Raw genomic sequence first — 20,000 nt, 5'->3', positions numbered from 1 at the left:
ATTAATGACTTGCGAGAGCACAAAACAACAACAACGGCTACAGCGCAAAAAAAAAAATGAAGAAGAAAAGTAAAAAACGAAACGAAAAAAAGGCGCAATGGAAAATGGTTGACAAGAGACCGCCGCATATTGATACCATTGAGGCGTGACTGAAATATTTGATTAGAAACGACAGAAGAGAAAGAGAAGAAAAAACCCAAGCGAGTAGGAAACGAAGAAAAAGTTGAAAACGTTGTTACATAATTAGGAAATGAGGAAAGCTGATCATGAGGATATATTTAATGTAATTTTGATGTATTTGTTTTTCAGCATTATTTGCGGTATACCAACATCACCACCATATGGCATATGCTTACGAATTGTTGTCTATCTAACCAATCAAGCAAGAAAAAGTTCCCTGGCCCTATCCCTATCTCTCTGTGCCACCCAATAAGCCTGTCCATATCCCTTGCTGTCAGTTGTCGGTGGCAGCCAGCGTTGACAATAAGTGAGTGAAAAGGAAAAAAAAATAAAATAAATAAAGAAAAAAAGCAAGGAAAAGAAAAGAAAATGCCAATTCTTTTTGCAGCTGCTGCTATTCACTCTCTCTCCTTTTCTATCCTTCTCAAGTTGCGTACTATGTAATAAGCCAATCAATTCAGTGTCAGATGAACTGCTTCATTAATTTCAACTCCAAGTTGTTCAAGAAAAGAGGAATTCTGATGCCTGCTCTGCTCTGGTCTGGTCTGGTCTGGTCTAGTCTGGCCCTTGCCACAAAAAGTCACGTAAGCCTAAAGGACGAGTGTATGTATAGATGGTAAAACGAACGAGTAAGGAATGAGGACCAGAAGAAGGAAAAAAAATGAAATAAGCCTACTTAGCTAACGCTATTTCTTTATTTTGTACTCCTGCTCCTGCTCCTGCTGCTGCTGCTGTTATTTTCCTTAAGGACACTTTCATCTACAGCCATATCGATGGCCAGTTTATTCCCCAAACTTTTCGCTCTTACTCTCACTCACTCTCTCTTACGATTATTTATGTATCTTAAAGATACACGTGTCGATGCTTTTGACCACATCTTTGCAAGTGGAAAAAGAAAAGTTTAGCTCTCAGGTGCGTAATTTTTTTCATCATTTTAAACTAAAAGTGTTTCAAACGAAACTTTATGCCCAAAAGAGAGTTATAAATAATCACTTTTTTCTTAGTCGTCTTCGTCGTCGTTGGTGGACTTTCTTCAAATTCCATTTAAGTTTCGGTTTCTGTTCTCTTTCTTTTCCTTCTTTTTTTTGTGACATTTCTTGATGATTGGGCTTTTTGAGCTTGGTTTTGTAGACGTCCATAATGATGACGGCTACGACGTCTTTCACTAATTGCAAAAGTTTCGAGTCAAATCGCTTCATGTGAGGGGATTTTTCTTATACATATATACATAAGTATTTACTTTGCCTCATCAAATTGAAATTTGGCCTATAACTAAAAGTTATAATTGAATAGCTATTTCAATAGGCGGCTTGTGCTTAGGCGTGGGCGTGGCAGTTATACATGAGCTTATGTGTGTACGTCTCAAAATCTGTGTTTGTGTCTGTGTGTATGTGTGTGTGTGGGTGTGCTATAAGTGTTTGCACATTAAAACAAATCTCTGTAGTTCAATTTTTGGAAACAAGCTAACTGAATGACTGACTCTAAGGGTTCCTTCTCCCACTTCTCTTTATGTCTCGCAATCTGTGCAAATATCTGTTATTTGCATAATTTCTATGTAATTTGAATGTATTACCAGCTTAAATATTTGTTCTCGGGCTAAAAACTTTTGTTCCAGAACTTTTTTAAAATCTGATAGAAAGCATTTCTCGTTTCATGAGTGTCCTTTGTGGTGTGTTCCTTTCATATAAAGCAAAATTTACTAAAATCTTAAACGTAAACGTCTTCTTAATTTAGTCATTTTTGTTAATCTTATTTTCATGTAATTCATGACTTTTGTTATGGAATTCAAGAAAAGCTTTTGATACATGGAATAAATGGATGACAATTGAAATTGTTTATTAACAATTTTTTTGTTTTTAATTTAATATAAATCTTAAATTACATTTATAGTACAAATTTCGCAACCGAATTCAATTGTTACCTATTCCTAAGTCAAACATGGAAAGATTTGAAATCTTTTGATATATATATTTCCAACATTATGAAATGAATTGAATTCTAAATTCATGTTCTATACAAAAACTAGATAATAGAAAACCTTTTCCAAAAGCTTGTTTCCAATTTGATTGTTGATTTATTTTTCTGTCGTTTTGTGGATTGTCTGTTTCACTTGTTTCGTCTTGTTTAATGATTCACTTACGTATTTGTATTTTTTTTCACAAAATTAATTGTACTACATAGACAGAGAGCAAAAACCACTTAGTTAAATTACAAATGTTTATTTCTTGGCCAGACGACAGACACATATTCAATGCATGTCATTCAATAAATTCTTAGCATTCTCTCTGATATATATTTTGTATTTTCATATATGTGTATATCTTTTGTGTCTCCTGGTAACAAGGTAACACCTTGACTTTGGCGATCTGCTCGGAGGCTGTTGATTTTCCTCTATTGCATAGAAATTTCTTAGGCGTAGGGCTCGATCTTGTTGGATGTCGTGCGGTCCAGTGGTCAATGCACTTCAAAATATTGTTTATAATTGTTATATATATATTCTTGTTGATCGAATTTATGGGGCCAAGTTGACATTACGAATTCCAGGGCCAGTAGCAGAAAAAAAATATAGCATATAATTTTCACCGATTTTGATTTTTGATTTTTTTTTTCCGATTTTTTTTTTTTTTTATCTTGTATAGGATATATAGGTATTTATGTTTCTCTTGGCGTGGGTGTCATAAAAATTTGGCACATAAATTCCACACACACACACACACAAACTCACAACAACAAAAAAAAAAAAAGAATTTAAAATAATTTCACTTTGGTTTTGTTTTTGTTTTTTTTATTATTATTATTATTATTTCGTATATTTTTTTGTTCACGCACAGATAATAAAAGTAACATTTAACAGTTCATAAAAATGGGAAATAAAAAGAATTATTGAAATTGGGAAAACACAATTACCAAAAATGGGGGGAAAACAACAAGTTGACGGTTGGGGGAGTTGGGGGGTTGTAAGTTAAACAAAATTTAATGAAAAACCGAAAAGAAGACTCTCAAATGTCTTTTGTATCACATCACATAAATGTTTTTTCTTTGGCTTTTTTGTTTCATTTCTAATTGTTAATAAAACATTTGTCTTTTAATTGCTTGCGCTTGTTGACAATATTTGTTATTGATAATTAATTGGTTGGTTCTTGTTATTGCTTTGAGATTTTTTAGATTTTCTTTTTAAACAATTGTTGTTTGTTTGCTGTCTTTGTCTCTCTCCCTTTTTCTCTGTCTGCCACTCTTTCTTTCTCTCTCTCTTTCTCGCTCGCTCTAGCTCTTTTGATGTGATGTTCAGCTGTGCGGCCGACACGTTCAAGATTTGCCAACAAACTGATGCCAAACGGAAGCCGTGCAAATGTTTTTCATGACATTCTGGGCGGCTCGGCCAGCAGCAACAGCAACAGTAGTAGCAGCAGCAGCAGCAGCAGCAGCAGCAACATCATCATCAGCGGCTGATAAGCACATGCCGAGGAAAAGCTTTCTTGTAAAGAGAGCAAAAAATCACACACCGAAATAGCCAACGAAAGTTCTCTTTTAGCTTCAAGAGCATGAAATGTGAAGAAAATTCTCTTTTGCATTAGCCATTAGAAAACGTCTTTTGTTCACATCACTTGGACCACATAATAGTTTAAGACAAAGCAATTATTAATATTAAATCGAGTTAATCAATCACACACACACACACACACAAAAGGGAAGGGAAGGTCATCAATATCATTATAAAATCATAAAAAAAACTCAAATATTGGAAACATGATTCTAATAGAATTAGTTTTGAATCAAATATTGAGTGTATTTCAGGTATGTGATTAGCTTTATAAAAGAAAACCAAAGCATAAGAGTATACGATAAAAGTATTTGAAACACATTAGATATTCAATCGCCATGTAAAAGTCATTTCAAGTATTATCCTTTATGTAGGACTCAAAAAGATTATTCATTATAAAGTGTGCAGTTTGCCAAAAGCCAACAAAACATTAAAAGTATAGAAAATATCTAATAACTATCTAATATGTATCCTCTATCTATATAATTTTTGGATTTCGATCTATCTAGTATATATCTTTTGACATAATACTCACAATAATATTTCCAGAGTTTTTTTAATGGTTGTTGAACTTTTTTTATACAGGAAAAGTTATCAAAAGTAATCGCTTTCAAAATCTTTTTGAAATTTTTTTCCATTAAATATGCCATGAAATCAAAATGGTAACAAATTGAAAGGTTTTTAGAAATTTTACGAGTAATTCTAGGCTATTTTCCGTTTGAAAATTTCATTTACAATGTGCATAATTATTTCAATATATTACCATATCAGGACAATTGTCGAAACCTTTCTTGGAGGCAAAGAGCTAACAAGCCAAAAGCTTGATATATTGTCTCTTAAAGAAGTTGGAGAGAAAAGCTTTCAAGTTTTATCCTTGTTCGCTCTCACTTATTTGGGTCTCGCTTTCTCTCTCTCTCTTTCTCTTGCTGTGTGAGTGTTTGCATGTGTTTTGTTTATGTCATGGCTCTGTTTGTTGTCCCCGGCTCGAGTCCAATGTGACTCCTGCTCCTTGTTTCCGCTGTGGTTGTTGTTGTGCCCTCTTTTACTGTTTATGCATACAGTCTGATTGAAATTATCAAAGAAGATGGGTGGGGGCTATGCTATTTTTGAGGTGTGGGAGGGGATACTTTGTGTGTGCGTCAATGCAACGATGACGATGGCGATGCCATTGTCATGGCCACACTATGTTGGTGGTCATGGTCATGGTCAATGTGCGTTGTTTGCCTGTTGCACATGATTTTGCTTCTCTTCACCGCTTCACAATGCTCTTCCTTTCTCTCGTATATGGTCTAACCACTCAACTTGTAACGCCCACACTTGGTTGTCGGCGACTCGCATTTAAATTCAAATGAAATCAACTACACAGAGCTATAGCAGGAGAAATAATGAGAGGAAAACAAAACACACAAACAAAATGAAATCTAACTGAAATAAAATGAAAGTCGATGTTTAATCTAACTACGCCACGCCTTTTGTGGATAATGTGGCAATGGCCTGAGTGCAAATTGTTACTATTCAATGCGAATACAAAAGGAAAAACAACTTGATTAAGTATTGTAATTAAGTGAAAGCAAAGCAAAACAGAAGCAGAATGAAATACAGAATCGACCACAAAAGAACAAAGCAAGCAACTAAACAACAACGCGTTTTGTTTCATTTTTTCTTCTTCTTTTCGTCTTTTCGGTAGAGGCGTGTGGAGTAAAGTTAAGTGTAGAATGGAGAGCAAATTAATACCAAAAACCATGAAACAGACAAGCAGCAAATTAGTCGAGAGCCAGCCAAGTCATTAGCGACGCCCGTAAGCAGGCTATGCTATTTTTTTTCTTCTTCGGCTTGTGCTCTTCATCTTCTTCTGTTGGGTGAGGTTTGGCTTTTACTTTCGTTTGTGCCTTCTGCTTCAGTTAATTTCACTTTCCATTCGCTTGTAATTCAATGTCTTTCTTATTCTCTTCACTCGACAAGATGCTGAGACGACGACGATGACGATGACGATGTTGCTGATGATGATGATGATGACCGTGCAAAACACTTCAAAGTCATAACTTGAACGCCTTGCACCACTATCTATTTCCTGCTTTGTCACTCCGTCATGTCCTTGTGGTCCCTGTGTGTGTGTGTGTGTGTGAGTCTTCTTCCATTTCAATGCCAAGTTCCGCCATTGTCAACACTTCATTTGCGGTTTTCTATCTTTTTCCTTTTTTTGTTTTCCGTGTGTGTGTGTGTGTGTGTGTGTGTCTGTGTTGTAAACGCTTTTCATTTGCAATCAACAAAAAGTCAGGAGAATATCATGACAGGCTGCAAAAAGGAAGTGCACATGGCACCAAGGTCATTTTTGTCAAAAGGGACTAAATATAAACGATATAAATGGAATGTTTAGACCTTGATTGCCCTTGACTTTGACATTTATATCCATGACACACACAACCATTACCTTATCTTCTTCCGAATATGGTTATATAAAGTCAAATTTAACATTAACAGTTGTTTTCATCAACTTTCTTAAGTTCTAACATTTAGTTTTGATTCAAAATAACCTGTTGACCTACGCTTTGTCTCATGTTTGAGATAAAGTTAAAAGAATTAGCCCACGATACTTTAAATGTAAAATACTTGAAGGCATTCATTTTCTTTGGAAAATGCTTATTAGAAGTTTTTGGTCATATTTTTAACAAAATCTAACTGACGAAACGAGGACGAGGACGAGGACTAGAAGGCTAATGACAATTGTATCCTCAAGTTATTCAATTTATATACAAACATATATAAAAGAGAAAACCGAAAATATATCAAGAAAAACCCCAAAGCCAATCAATGTCAGATATCTACAGTGAGATACGATGAAATGTAGAAAGGAAAGGAAAGGAAAGGGAAGTCGGAGAGGAGTAAAGTAAAATGGGGCAAGGGTGAAAAGAAGAAAAATCACATTCCCCAATGCTTCAAACCAATTTCAAGCTTCATCTGAATGCGCAACAAATACATACAATAAATGGATGAAGGACAAAAAAGACAAGCCAGCAGAAGCAGGAGCAGCAGGAGTCAAGGGCCAGGAGTTAGAAAGACAGAGAAGCCAGAAGTTGCAAAAGGAATTGGCAGCACAGCAGCAATAAGAAACCTCAAAAACCAATGCCAAGTATACAAGTTTATACAGTTTATGGTAAAGAGATTTCAATAGTGAATGCTTGGTGTTTCGGTTGGTTGGTTGGCTGGTCGATGGTGGCACACGACTGAAATATGTGAGCCAGTCATGCTATGAATGTGGTCAAGAGGAATGGGTATGGGAGCGGCGCACAAAAAAGGGCCAAAAAGAATGGAGCGTCCTTCCTTCCGTTCGCCTGTCCGTCCGCCAGTCCTTTCGTCCTTCCTTCCGCTTGCCGCTGTTGCTTGTGCTGCCGCTGCAGCTGTTGTTGTCATTGATGGCAAAAGGGATGGCCGCCAGCTATGGCAAGCTCAAAATTCCAAGGAAAATGAAAAATAAATACCAGTAAAAGATAAAAACAAAAACACAGAGCAACAAAAACGACAAAAAAAAAAAAAACAACAACAACAGCAAGAATCAACTGAAATGCAATTGAAAATTTTGAGAGACCAAGAGAAAAAGGATAACCACAGCAAAAATAACAAACAACAAAACAAAAGGACAAATGGCTCAACAAAAAACCAAAAACTGCTTACATAATCACACAAAAATTCTCCCCCAAAAGAGAAAGAGATGAAGAGAGGCACCGAGAGAAAGAGAGAGAGACAGAGAGCCGCGTTATATCCTTGAAGCCTGAACTTGGTTTTCAATGTTTTCGTCTTGAACTTGATATTGGTTGGCACGTGCTACAACCGAAACAAAACGAATCGCCTACGAATCGAAACCGAAGCGAACGAAAAGCTTTTCCTTGACAAGAGCAATTTAACATTTGTGAGTTTCTCTTAAGCTTTGGCATTTGTTGCTCTTAGTTTACTTTCCATTTTGTCCTGTGACGCAAGTGATAAAAAATTTATAGCCAATGTTAGGAGACAGAGTAAGCAACAATTGCCATTCCCCATGGCCTCCTTCCTCTTCTACTTCACCCTGCTTGGTTTCCTTTTACTTTCTTCTTCCATAAAACTACTTGATGATCATAAATTTTTGTGTCTTTTGTAGAGAGCACAAACAGGTTGTTTCTTTCTTTTGCAGGATATGCAAGTATCCTTGCAGTTTTCTTGTTATAAGGGCCAACAACATTGGGTGACTTAGTTGGCCTCTCTTTCTAATATAACAAAGAGGCGAATTGGCTAAATTAAATTTTAATAATTAAATGCAGGCGCACACAATACAAAATACACTGGGACTAAGCCAAGGCAACGGCAAAGGCAAAGGCAAAAGGCAACGTCAACTGCCACGATTCCTTCTTACCTTACAACCGCCTATACACCCACATACGAATACCCACACCCCAAACCCACGAACATACACACACACACACTACAGCATCGTGGCACGTGCAAATTTGCATGCCAAATTCGGTTAAGAACACACAGCTTGAAGGCGGCTTTACTGAAACATGCCGTTGCATAAATAAAACCGTTTTAAAACACAATGCCTTGACAATGGGCAATGATAATAATGAAGCTGGATATACTGAGGATGATGATGACAACGACAATGATGATAATGCTGTAACTGGTGATGAGTTGAGCAAGCTGCAAGCGCCGCCATCGACTTTGATTGAATGCCCAAGTTCAGTGAATCAGCATTTGCATAAGACTGAAAAAAGGCTTACATGCATACATATATATACATATACTTATGTATACTTATATCTTGTGTAATGGTCAATGAGGAAAGTAAATGTTGTAAATCACAAAATGCCAGAACATTTTTCCTTTTCAATGGATTTTAATGTGCAGGTTCCTTCTTATAAATACCATCGATAGACCCTTTTGTTGATTTGGGTTCAATTTAAACAAGCAGCAAAGCCATTCGCAGTCTTATGCATGGGTTTATCGAATTAAAAATAATTGTTTAAATAACTGAAAGAAAAGTCGCCTAAATGTAATGCGCACAAATGTATGCTACATATTTTTACCTATGAATCTTTTCACTTTCGATTTCAATTTTTAACACTTTAATTCGAGATTATAGATTTTTAAATAGAAAATCAATCTGAGGATAGTATAAACCAACTTATGCAATGACTAATGCTGCTAAATATTTCTGAAACTTTTTTCAACGCACAAATTTGTGCTAAAATTTTTTAATTTATGACTCGATAACAATTTCTAACTGTTTTGGTTGCATTTACTTGAATGTAGCATGAGAAAACCAAATACATACATAACTTCACTTTACGCTACACTGCAAATTAAATGTTGTGTAAAAGTTCTAATTGAAATAAAGACTCGGGCAAATAAATAAGCGTGTAATGTAAATTTATCATCTGGATAAGCTGGCCAAATTCACTTCGCTTACGCACGTGATAAACAAATTAGTACGCGAAAAGCTTATGTAAAAACTCCATCCCATCCATTCATCCATCCGGTTTTATACATTTTGTGGTCCGAAGTGCTCACGTAATTCATTTTTATGGGCTGCCACAAGTTGTTGGCTTTTGTTCAACATTAGAGATTCAGCGAAAAGCCAAACCAAAAACACAGTTAACAAAAAATAAAACCAAAACGGAGCTAACGAAAACAAATGATAAGCATTTTCATTTCTTGTGGCATGGAAAATGCAAATGGAGCAACGGAATGAGATGGCATGAAGGTGCACCAAAGGAATAAAATAAGAAAAATACGGGAAATTCCTAACCTTAACAACTCAAGGAATTTCTTAAAGCACTTCACAAAAAAAATAACCCACCCAAAAAATCTTGTCAAGGTTGTCTACCTTAAGTACCTATCACTTGACTCTGCAACAAAAGTAACCTTCGCCTAGACACAACAAAAGACAACGCGAAATGTCATAAACAGGACAAGAACAATAAAGCGAAGCAAGGCGACACAAAGGCAATACAGACTACACACAAAAGGAAAAGGAAGTCGTGCAGACAACCTAAAGATATGCAACATATAACAACTAGAGGAAAATATATGTCGGCAATGCAGACAAGTCCAAGGCAAAGCTAATAATTAACTTTAAGCCTGCCAATGTTGCCAAAACGAAATTGAAATTGCCAAGGACTCGGTAAAGATAGGGAGAGTGAGAGGGACCCAAAAAAAAAAAAAAGGAAAACTATAAATCAAACTGGGTAAAACATATAAAATGATGGGGAGGCAGGCAGTCACAGGGAAAAAGGAAATACAGAGAAAAGGACAAGAATGAAGAGCAATACGAAAAAAAAAAAGAGAGAAAATTGTTGCACAAAAATGCGTTGTAATTGCCGAAATCAAATGGCCGTAATTTACGTTGACAGGACAACGACAACAGCAACAGACAACAATTTTATTTATGCAAATCTCCTGGCCCAAGACCTCAACTTCAGGGCCACCACACACACACACACACACACACACATAAGAGTGTAGGTGGACAGACAGCACAGGAATGGCCAAAAATGCCATATTAGAATTATGCAAATGAGACTGAGGCTCCATCACTACTACCCACTACCATTACACTACACTACGTGGTGGCTCATGTGTGCGTTCGTGTGCGTTGTGTGTGTGTGTGTTATTGCGGCCTTTTGGGTCCTGGCAACATGCGATCAGAATTAGTATAAAATAGATGAGACACAGACAAATATAATAGACGACGACACAGGAAGGGCGAAATAATCAGCGAAGCGTGCCTCAGTCATATGCAATCGTTTGACAAATGGAGATGCTTGACTTTTGCCATAAACTAGTTCCATTTAAAGTAAATTCAATCAAACCTTGAACTCAGTTTATACCATAATATTTACTCATATGACAATCACTTGAATTTTTCAAAAAAATTAATAATAAAAGTTTTAATTCTAAAAAACTGTTTATTTTCGCAATTAGGAGAAACTTTCTCTCTGTTTTAAGAAGTAAGGGGCTAGAAGACAAATCATTTTGAATCCTTTTGCTAAAAAATTAGTTGAAACCTCTTAATAAGTACAACGAAAAAAAATAATGGTTCATTTTTGGATTTTTGGAACTGGTTGATGGTTCATTTTGCAAAAAGTAGAACAACTCTAAGTATGGCAACTAATAAGCAAGAAGAATTCTCAGCTCAATTTGCTTAAATTTTGTTGATGTTGTTGTTGATGTTGTTGTTGCTGTTGTTGTTGTTATTGTGGTTGCTCTTCCTTTACGTTGCCATGCATTATGCTAGGGGAATGCCTTTGATTAAAGCGCTTCTATGGACCGAAAAATAATGTCAGGCCACATTGCCACATAAACGTAGCATACTTTTAAAGGCATGCCCAAGGCAGGCTCCTCTACACACACACGCACACACTCCCTAACTCTCTCTAGCTCTCTCCCTCTCTCTCTCTCTCTCTCTTTCTTACTTTCATGCAGATATTTATGTACATATTTTTCCGTTTTTGTTGTTTTATTTATTTCATTTTTTTTTTTTGGTTTGGCTGGATGAGCAGCAGGAGAGAGAAGGTGAAGGACATGTAAATACGCACCGCATGTCCTTGCAACGCGGGAGAATGTGTGTTCTCTTCTCTTCTATATATGACCCCATACACCAATACACAAACACATGCACACATATGCCGTACATCGTATATTATAGAGGGATAAGTATTTATGTGGTCTACCACCGCATGCCTTGCTACCTCTTCCAGCCCACTAGATGAGGTCGAGGGAGAGCGAAGGAGGCATCGTCATGATATTGGTAAATCAGTGAAGCAAAGCAAGAAAATCACTTAAGAGCATGACATGGTGTGGGTGAATGGTATGGCCTGCTCCTTCTTATAAGTTGCTACTTTTTAAAATTAATGGAGATGTACATTGTGGGCGTGGCGGCGGCCCTTTAGGCGATGTGGTGGCTATTAATGTAAGCCGCTTAGGTTGCGAAAAGTAAAAGTGATAAATGTACGATGATGGCAGAAAAATTTCCTCAACTTCACCTCTTCCTCCACCCTGTCATTTTAGGTGCTTACTAGGCATTTCATATCGATTGATTTGTTGATCAATTTTGATTTTTACCATATTTATTCAATTTCAATAGCCCCAAAAGTATGCAACAAATTTAACCGCCCAACCACATTTTCCTAACTGTGTGGGTGGATTTGGAAGCTTTTCTAGAGCTTTCTCTTTGCTGATAATTTCGCTCAGTGTCGCCGCCTGGCGTTTCGCGAAGCTTTTCCCTGTATTTTCGACCTTTACCAGCGATTTCGACCATTTTTCGCAACCATTTGAACTTTTCTTAGTTTAAATTTATTTCGCTAGATGAGGTTTACGAATGTTTTTGTTTTGTTTTTCTTTAAATTCAATTTTGAATTTTTCAAATTCAAATGGACTTTTTGAATAATTTTTTTCCAACGAACAAACTTACTTGCTACAAACTCATGTTTGTTATCATGTCATTTGATTTTTTTGGGGAAAAAACTCACCTGCAACGAAAAAAAGAAACAAGGGAAATGAAAATAGATTTCAAAAAAGAAAATCAATATTTAAACCTTACACTAAAGTGCACTTAAAGGAATACGAACGAGTCAAGAGTGTGAAAGAAAAAGAGATAGAGAGAAAGAGAGAGACTGAGACATACATATGTGGGTCGGTTGTCGTTGTCGTTGTCGTACCGTCATCGTCATCAAGTGGCCCCCAGGCGGCAACTATGAATTGAAGGCTCTTCTCCATCCAGACAACGTCCACGAACCGACCGACCGACCGACCGACTACTACTTACGACTGACTGAATGACTGACTACTACTTAACCTTGATGATCGACAACATATGTATGTAGTATTTACTTTTATATATACAAAGATACTCATATAGGAGGCTACAGACATATTTTCGCACTGGGAGAAATGTAAACAGAAAATAAATCTTATACGCATTTTCATTCCGTTTCATAGATTTTTCTTCTTTTTTTTTTTTTGTGTTTCTCTTCACTTTTCTAGTAGTAGCCTGCGGCCATTTAAGGGGCGTTGTTTTCAGGGAAGATTAATGTTTGCCTTGTCTGATGACGATGATGATGACTTAGGCGTGTGCTCAAATAAATTTCATTTGATGACACAAATACATACATACATTCTAATAAATAGTAGACACTACTACAACACATGTGATAAATATTTATTTAATTTTCATATTGTTACAATAACAACAATTATTGCATTTGTATATTACGAAAATTTAACCACAGACGATAAGATAAAAAATACAACAATTCAAAGCCACTGATGAAGGAGCAACCAATGCAAATACTCAACACTCCTCCAATGTTAGCTAAAGAAAATAAATAAAAAAAAATTATGAAAATATTATGTTCTCAACAAATACACACCACAACTCAAGCTTCAAATCGTTTAAAAGAATGCTTGGATCTACAGTTGAAACCAAATGTTCCTAAATCTAAACGATTTTCCACTATATCTGAATACAACTTTGCTCTCCTTCTCAACTAGTGAGAGTCTACATTGAAAGGACTTGATCGGTTTTCGAACCAAAGCCATAAAGAAAATCTTAGCTTCAAAATGAACTCAAGCTTGCTGGTGGAAAATCCTTTTAAAATTTCACAATTTAGAAACTTGCCTCTGCCTAATGAATTGTTTAACAAATTGCCACAGTTTTCAGAAAGAATTTCTCTCAAAGTTTCTATCATCTATGACAAAGGAGTTTTTGAAAAAGATACATTCTCTTCTTAACGCTTGAGATGGGTGTATGTCTGTTAGACAACTTACATAACATTTGATACCAATTATATAGTTCATTTTGCTGATAAATTGGTATATGCTTATTTGTATAATAAAATGATATGCGGCTTCTCCAAGGATGCATATAACCATAGACATTTTTCACCATTCTATGGAATAAACCATGACAAAGGGGCAAACAGTTTACACACTCATCCGGTGACCAATTGACTAAAAATTTAAAGTCATATCATATATGTGAGAATGCGCTGCGATCTAAGTATGATTACTTACAATCAACCAATTGCATACAATCGATATTTGTGAGATTGCAATATTTATGAGTTGAATTGACAGAGTCAGCAGAGAATGGAAACGGTGGAATACACTGACAATTAATTATGTAGGCCTTCAAACGACATTGGGTAAGGCAATCGGCCTGATTTATACCCTCATCGTGAAAATAACATCGACGTTCATCTAGGTTATAGTCTCTCAATTGGGGATTCGCTTGAAGTTCATATATTTGCAGCTCTATATTGGCCAATTCGCCAGGCTGAATGGATAAACGACCCAACCAATTGGACATATGAAGCGTGAAGCCATCAACATTTTGTGGCATGGCGAAAGCATCCTCCTGAGATGAGTCCAGGGTGATGGTTAATTCTCCAGTTAGATTCTGATTTTCCAGGCCACAACAGAAACCTTGTATAGTATTTTTCAGTGTGAAAATTTCGGAGCAATTTCTATTCAAATCATTCACTTCACAGTGTACAATTAGAGTGTCACAAGATGGTGATAACTTTTGCAGTTCGCTGGCCAAATTCGTTGAATTCAATGCGTTCTGTAAATTTCTACCAACTTGAGGCGAAATGGCAAATGATTCAAAGTAGCCTTCCAGCAATGTTAATTGCCTTAACCAATAGTCCTTTGATTGGCCTTTCGCATTGCTCAATTCATCTGCATAGTTGGCAACTTTGCGACGACTCAATTTGTAGCCACTGCAAATGGTTAAAGCTGGAAATTCAACATTCTCCTCAAAGAAAATATCCTCTGATAGTGATGTCATAATCGGATGATTTAGATATTGCAATATCATGGCCAAGACACTTAATCCAGCGAATAGTATTCCAAAAGTAATGAAAGCGAACCAAAATAAACGCTGTATGCGACGTTTTCGTATAAAATAGAGTAAACCAAAGCCATTTAGACTTGTCTTGTGAAAATATTCAATAAGCGTACGCTGAGCAGCGCCCTTCACAAACATCATTCGAGACATTCGAAATGAAACTAAAATGGCCTGAAAACCAACAGATAATCAAATCAAATAGAAAAGGGCCAAGGATAGCCCTAATGGCGTAAACGATAAGCATGAAACATGTTCGAAGAAGAGAAACATGCCTTAATAGAATTGATTATAATGTATATATGTAGATATATGGCGTGTAATGTCTTGGAATATCAACTCAATTATATACATTTATCCAATTCAACAAGTGGGCGTTGACAACTTGAAAGTCTACTTAGATTCCTATATACACACATAAACACGAAATGACGAAATGCAAGTCTAGGTTAACTTGGTGTGAGCAGCTCATGCAAACCTAAATTGCAATTGGTACCTAATGGCTTAGATACACACACACACCCACACACATATACATAAACAGAGACATGCAATGCAACGAACCTCAATTTGGATAAAGAACACACAAAACTCAACTACATAAAACGCTAATATTTGTATCCAAACCGTTGCATATTAATATCAAACAAAAACTAAACTAAATCAATTTAAAGAGTCGACTTTGCAAATGCCCAGTAATGAGGAGAAATGTGATGATTTTTACACCTTTTGAGTGACTTTTATTGAAATTTTATATTTTGGTTATTTATTTAAGCTGAGGACTTTCAAGATGGCGAACAAAAAAATTGAAAATGGCGAATCCAAAATGGCGGATCTAACATATACAAATTCAAGATGACGCAGATAAAAGACGCCATCTGAAATCTAGAATGGCAAACTTTGAAATGTAAAATCAAAATTTTTTAAAATTTAAAGCTAACACACAGAAAAATCAAATTTCATTACATTAAATCATGTGAAAAGTCTGTAAATTATATTATTGTTAGAATATCTATCCACTTTAGTCTATTATTTAATTTTAAAAGTCAAGTATTGAAGTTCTTTGTGTTTTAAATAAAAGTTTTACTTTAACAAGTTTTATTTCTAGATTCGATTTTTGTTCGACTATATAAATGCTGAATAATATTTCAAGTCTAATGGACAGTGGAGCAATTTTCATATATTTTCCCAAGGGGGAAGGTGGTGGGTGTGTATGGATAACAAATCTAGCATGTCAACAGTCACTATATAATGATTGCCATTCGGTAGACCTTAACTTGTCGTCTCCTTCAACCATCCTCTTATCGCCCTCATCATCATCATTATCATCATCGTGATCATTATTATCATGAACAACAGCATCATTAGCAGCGTTGCAGCACAAAAACCAAACGGGCAAACAAGTTGAAGAGCCAAAAACGCAAACCGAACAACAAATTCCAATAAGAAACACACACACACCCATATAAAGAGACACAACACATACTATCTCACACACATACACTCTCAGATATATGGAAAAGTTGCTCTCTAGCAGCAAACGACGACACCCACACACAATAATTTCCGGTTCAATTAAACGCTTGTTTATTTATTTATTTATTCACAAAGGGATAGACGATAGAGGGGGGGACATGTGGGAGCGGGGTTTTAGCAGAGCAAAAAAAAAAATTTAAATAAAAACGAGAGACAACGATGGAGAGAAGAGAGAGAAGACGCCGACGACAACGACGACGTGTTTTTTCTATTTAATTGTGGGCAAAAGCAAATTACACTAATTCGTTTATGAATGAACCACAATATTCAAATAAAAGCTTAAAGTTTTCTATTGAAATTATCTTCTATGCGGGTCCCAAAAAACATGATGAATTTTTCTACAAAAAGGAGCAAAGTAGAAAAGGAAATGGGGAAAGTAAGTGAAAGAAAACCTGGGGGCATAATCGTTAATCTTGGTACAAGAATTAGCGTAGCGTGGCGTAGCTCAAGCCCAAAAGGCATTAGTGCCATATAATTTATGCAGTAGATGCAGGCAAAAAAAAAAGCCCGGAGAGAGACTGAGGAAAGGAAGAAAGAGAGTGGCAAGATGGGACTAACCGCAAAATGATTGCATACTTTAATGGGCCAAGCACTTAGGCATGCATCCGTGTTGTCGACGTCATTCTCCCCGCCTCAGTCCTATGACACGTAGTGTCAGTGGTTGTGAGAAGTAGTGCATGCTGCACAAAATTGCATCAGTTAAAATAGCGCAAAAATTGAATAAAACTAACTAAGCAGAGAGATGAAACAGAAATAGAGACAGAGTTAGAGAGAGAGACAGAGTGAGAAAAAGAGAAGGCAACGCTAGATGCCTGCTAACGCATAAATGTGAAAGGTTAGAATCTGCACATTGCGTGCCACTGAAAGAAACAGAAGAGATGGAGAGACAGAGATAAAGAGCGCAAGGGAAGCTGTCTGTGGGTGTGGGTGTGTGTGTGTGAAAGGGTTAAGTGAAGAGGTTACTTAGACTTTGTGGTTTATAGAATGCTGAATGTTCATACCAACAACAACAACAAGAAAAAAAGGATCTTAAGAATGCAACTCAAGTTTTGGCAGAAAGAAACCACAAAAACCAAATTCCATGTGGTATAAACAAAATTAATTCACTTTAAAGAACACACTAGAACTTGAAGTATGTTTAGTTATTCTTTAGTTAATCACATCAGTTTACTTCTTTCCCTTTAGTGCATTTTGCAGGGAGAGACATAAGAGTCATAATCAACTAAGCCAGAGAAGCCTTCTTAAGAGTTTTACTTGGTAAAGTAAGAAGATGATTAAATACAAAACTTATTGAAATCTAATGGAACCTTACTCCCAATTAAAGTTTGAGTTTACCTAAATTCAGTTTATAGCGTAAATTATAAAATGTTAAATACATTTTTGTTTAATTTCTACAAGAAATATCTAAAGACATCAAAGATTAAGTGTCACAATCATTCCAATTGTTTCACACCCACACACTCACACACACACAGAGTTTTATTTCCAACTGAAGGACCAAATCCTTACGCCCCATAATCACGAACAAAGTGCAAGAAAGTCAACAAAAAGAAAAGAAGAAAAAAAATTACATTGCACTCAAAAGGCTATCGAATAGCTCATACACCTACACACACACACACACACACACTGTACATACATGCACACACATACCGCTTATAAAATCTGGACAGCCTTTAATGTTTTAAGGTGGAAAAACTACAAAGAAAAAGCAAAAACAAAATCAACTTGCACCAAAAACACACACACAGACACGCGCTAAAATAGGAAAAGGAAATCTCATGCAAAATGCACTAACAAAGATGCTCTGCTATAAATTCTTGCCATAAAAATGTTAAATGCCATAAAAACACTCACATCTCATTGTTTCAGGTGCGCGCATGCGCCACAATTCTCTTTGATTTGTTTTGTGACGTCGTTTTTCTTAATGACGTTGCATAGAAAAATGCGAAAATGCGTGTGCAAGAGACCAAACAAAAATCGTGCTAACAAAAAACACAGTGCGAATAAACTGGAGAAAGAGAGAGAGAGAGACAGAGAGCGTGAGAAATGTGCAAGAGAGAAAGAAAAACCGCCTAAAGGGCTCTGCTCCGCTATTGCAACCAATGTGAGAAACGACGATGTGAGACCGCCTAATGAGCGGAAGGAAATAGAATGGGCGGCACTCTCACGGAGTAGGAGGAAGCTGTGTCCTACTCGCCGCAGTTGAGATTGTTGGACACTTTGACAGATGAGAACAAGTCAGCATGAAAGCAATCATGATAAATTCCTGACTACACTAACTTTAGTTTAGTTTAAATATGAAATCAGGAATACTTCAAAATACTTGATCATAAAACTGCAATTCAAAAATCTATCCAAAAAGTCAAATGAAGATTCTATGTATATCCATATATATACTGATCTTAAGATGTTGGTTTTGATTAAAAGTATTGTCATTGATAAATATCATTATTATTATTTTAAGAACATGCTAATCAAGTGTTTTATACTCAATAATACTTAAATGAATAATACAATATTTATCCCCGATCCTTTTCAGTTTTGTTTCATCGGGTGTTACTTAAACACCTGAATTATAGTTTAAGTCGATCTATTCTGGTTTTTTTCCAAATATTTGGCCATGCTAACTATTAAATTTGTCTAAGATAAGAGATTCAAAACTATCTGTTATTCGTTTTCATTTTCCTTTCATTTGTCGATTAACATGGGAAGTTTGATCTTTTGTAGAGTCTGTAAGTAACTCTTGTATGTCTGGCCTATGTTTTGCAGCTCTATGAATAATAGATTCGATCAAATGGATCAATTTAAGATCTACATACGTATCAGAATACTGTGAGTTGCCATTGAATGCTTGAGAGTAAATTTATAGCAGGGAAAGAGTATACACTTGGCTACCTTTTTATGGTAAAGGGGGCTGCAGGAGATGGGCGTTTTTGAGGTTAGTAGAAGGTGGGCTAAGAGCGTAGGTGCATAACAAAAATGTCCTAACGATGTGAGTTTCAGATTTCGTTTTGAATACTTGCGGGTGGAATTTTTTTTTCTTTTACACACATTATATATACCCACACACACTCACACAGAGTAAGGTGGATTTTTCCTGTTTTTTTTTATTTTACGTTGTATTTTGCGTACCTTTGAAACAAGCACAACCCATGATGTAGCCCATCATCAGCGTGGCTTTGATGTCGCCTCCAAGCTGTCGTTGATTTCTTGTATAGTTGTAGTAGTAGTGGTTGTAGTTGTTGTTGTTACTGTTGATTGTTCTTGTTGATTGTTGTTAGTTGATGTTGTTGTTGTTGTTTCTGTTATGTCGTTATCTTGTATTTTCTTCTAGGTATAAGTCTTGGCTAAGCACATGACATTGCTTTTGGATTGTGTGGCAGTCAGTAGTTCTTTTTGTTGTTTGTTGTTTGCTTCTTCTTGATTGTTGTATGTATTATTTAATACGCAATCTGGTTTTATGACACCTTCGAGCGCGTCTGGGCTTATCACAACTTATAACAGAGTTAACATGGCCGATGAAACATTTATTTATTGCCTTAATATTTCGCAGTAATTAGCAAGCAATGTGTGTGTGTGTGTGTGTGTGGTGTTTTTTGTTTTTTTGCCAACTTTGATTTGACTTTATCACATTTTCAGTTGCTGTTGTTGTTGCTGTTGCAGGTGTATTTTGTTGTTGCATTTAAAGCATCAGTTTTAACACTTGATTACACATTCAACCATTTGCCTTATTGATTATCTATCATTTCAGTGTTTTGCAATTATGGGAACTTTTTCACGCTTTGATGATTTCACTGGGCAATCAATGTTGCTCTTACATATTTCTTTTGTGCGTTTTTGTATTTTTGTATAATTTATTTATTA

General features: G+C 36.0%; 2 protein-coding genes across 10 annotated transcripts in view; both read right to left on the bottom strand.

Moving 5' to 3' along the window:
* Positions 1–20,000, bottom strand: part of LOC137574430 (phosphatase and actin regulator 1) — a 123,263-nt gene that overhangs the window by 41,569 nt on the left and 61,694 nt on the right. Inside the window, exon 1 of one of the 9 annotated variants that reach the window (XM_068286740.1) lies at positions 2,321–3,516. The exons of 7 other annotated variants lie outside the window; for them this stretch is intronic. The gene's annotated coding sequence lies outside the window, so the exon portion shown is untranslated. Of the gene's footprint in view, positions 1–2,320; positions 3,517–20,000 lie in introns of those variants that run through there. One more of the 9 variants, XM_068286741.1, reaches the window with a different exon arrangement.
* Positions 12,946–14,750, bottom strand: ppk27 (pickpocket 27). The gene is made up of 3 exons (XM_068287100.1): positions 13,766–14,750; positions 13,520–13,702; positions 12,946–13,064 (listed from the first exon to the last, which is right to left on the bottom strand). The coding sequence occupies exons 1-3, from the start codon at positions 14,748–14,750 to the stop codon at positions 12,946–12,948; spliced, it is 1,287 nt and encodes a 428-aa protein (XP_068143201.1).

This window comes from Drosophila tropicalis, unplaced genomic scaffold (assembly GCF_018151085.1).
Source record: "Drosophila tropicalis isolate 14030-0801.00 unplaced genomic scaffold, ASM1815108v1 contig_463, whole genome shotgun sequence".
NCBI lineage: Eukaryota > Metazoa > Arthropoda > Insecta > Diptera > Drosophilidae > Drosophila > Drosophila tropicalis.
The sequence above is the reverse complement of the archived record's forward strand: the minus strand, read 5'-3'. Positions and strand labels throughout refer to the sequence as shown.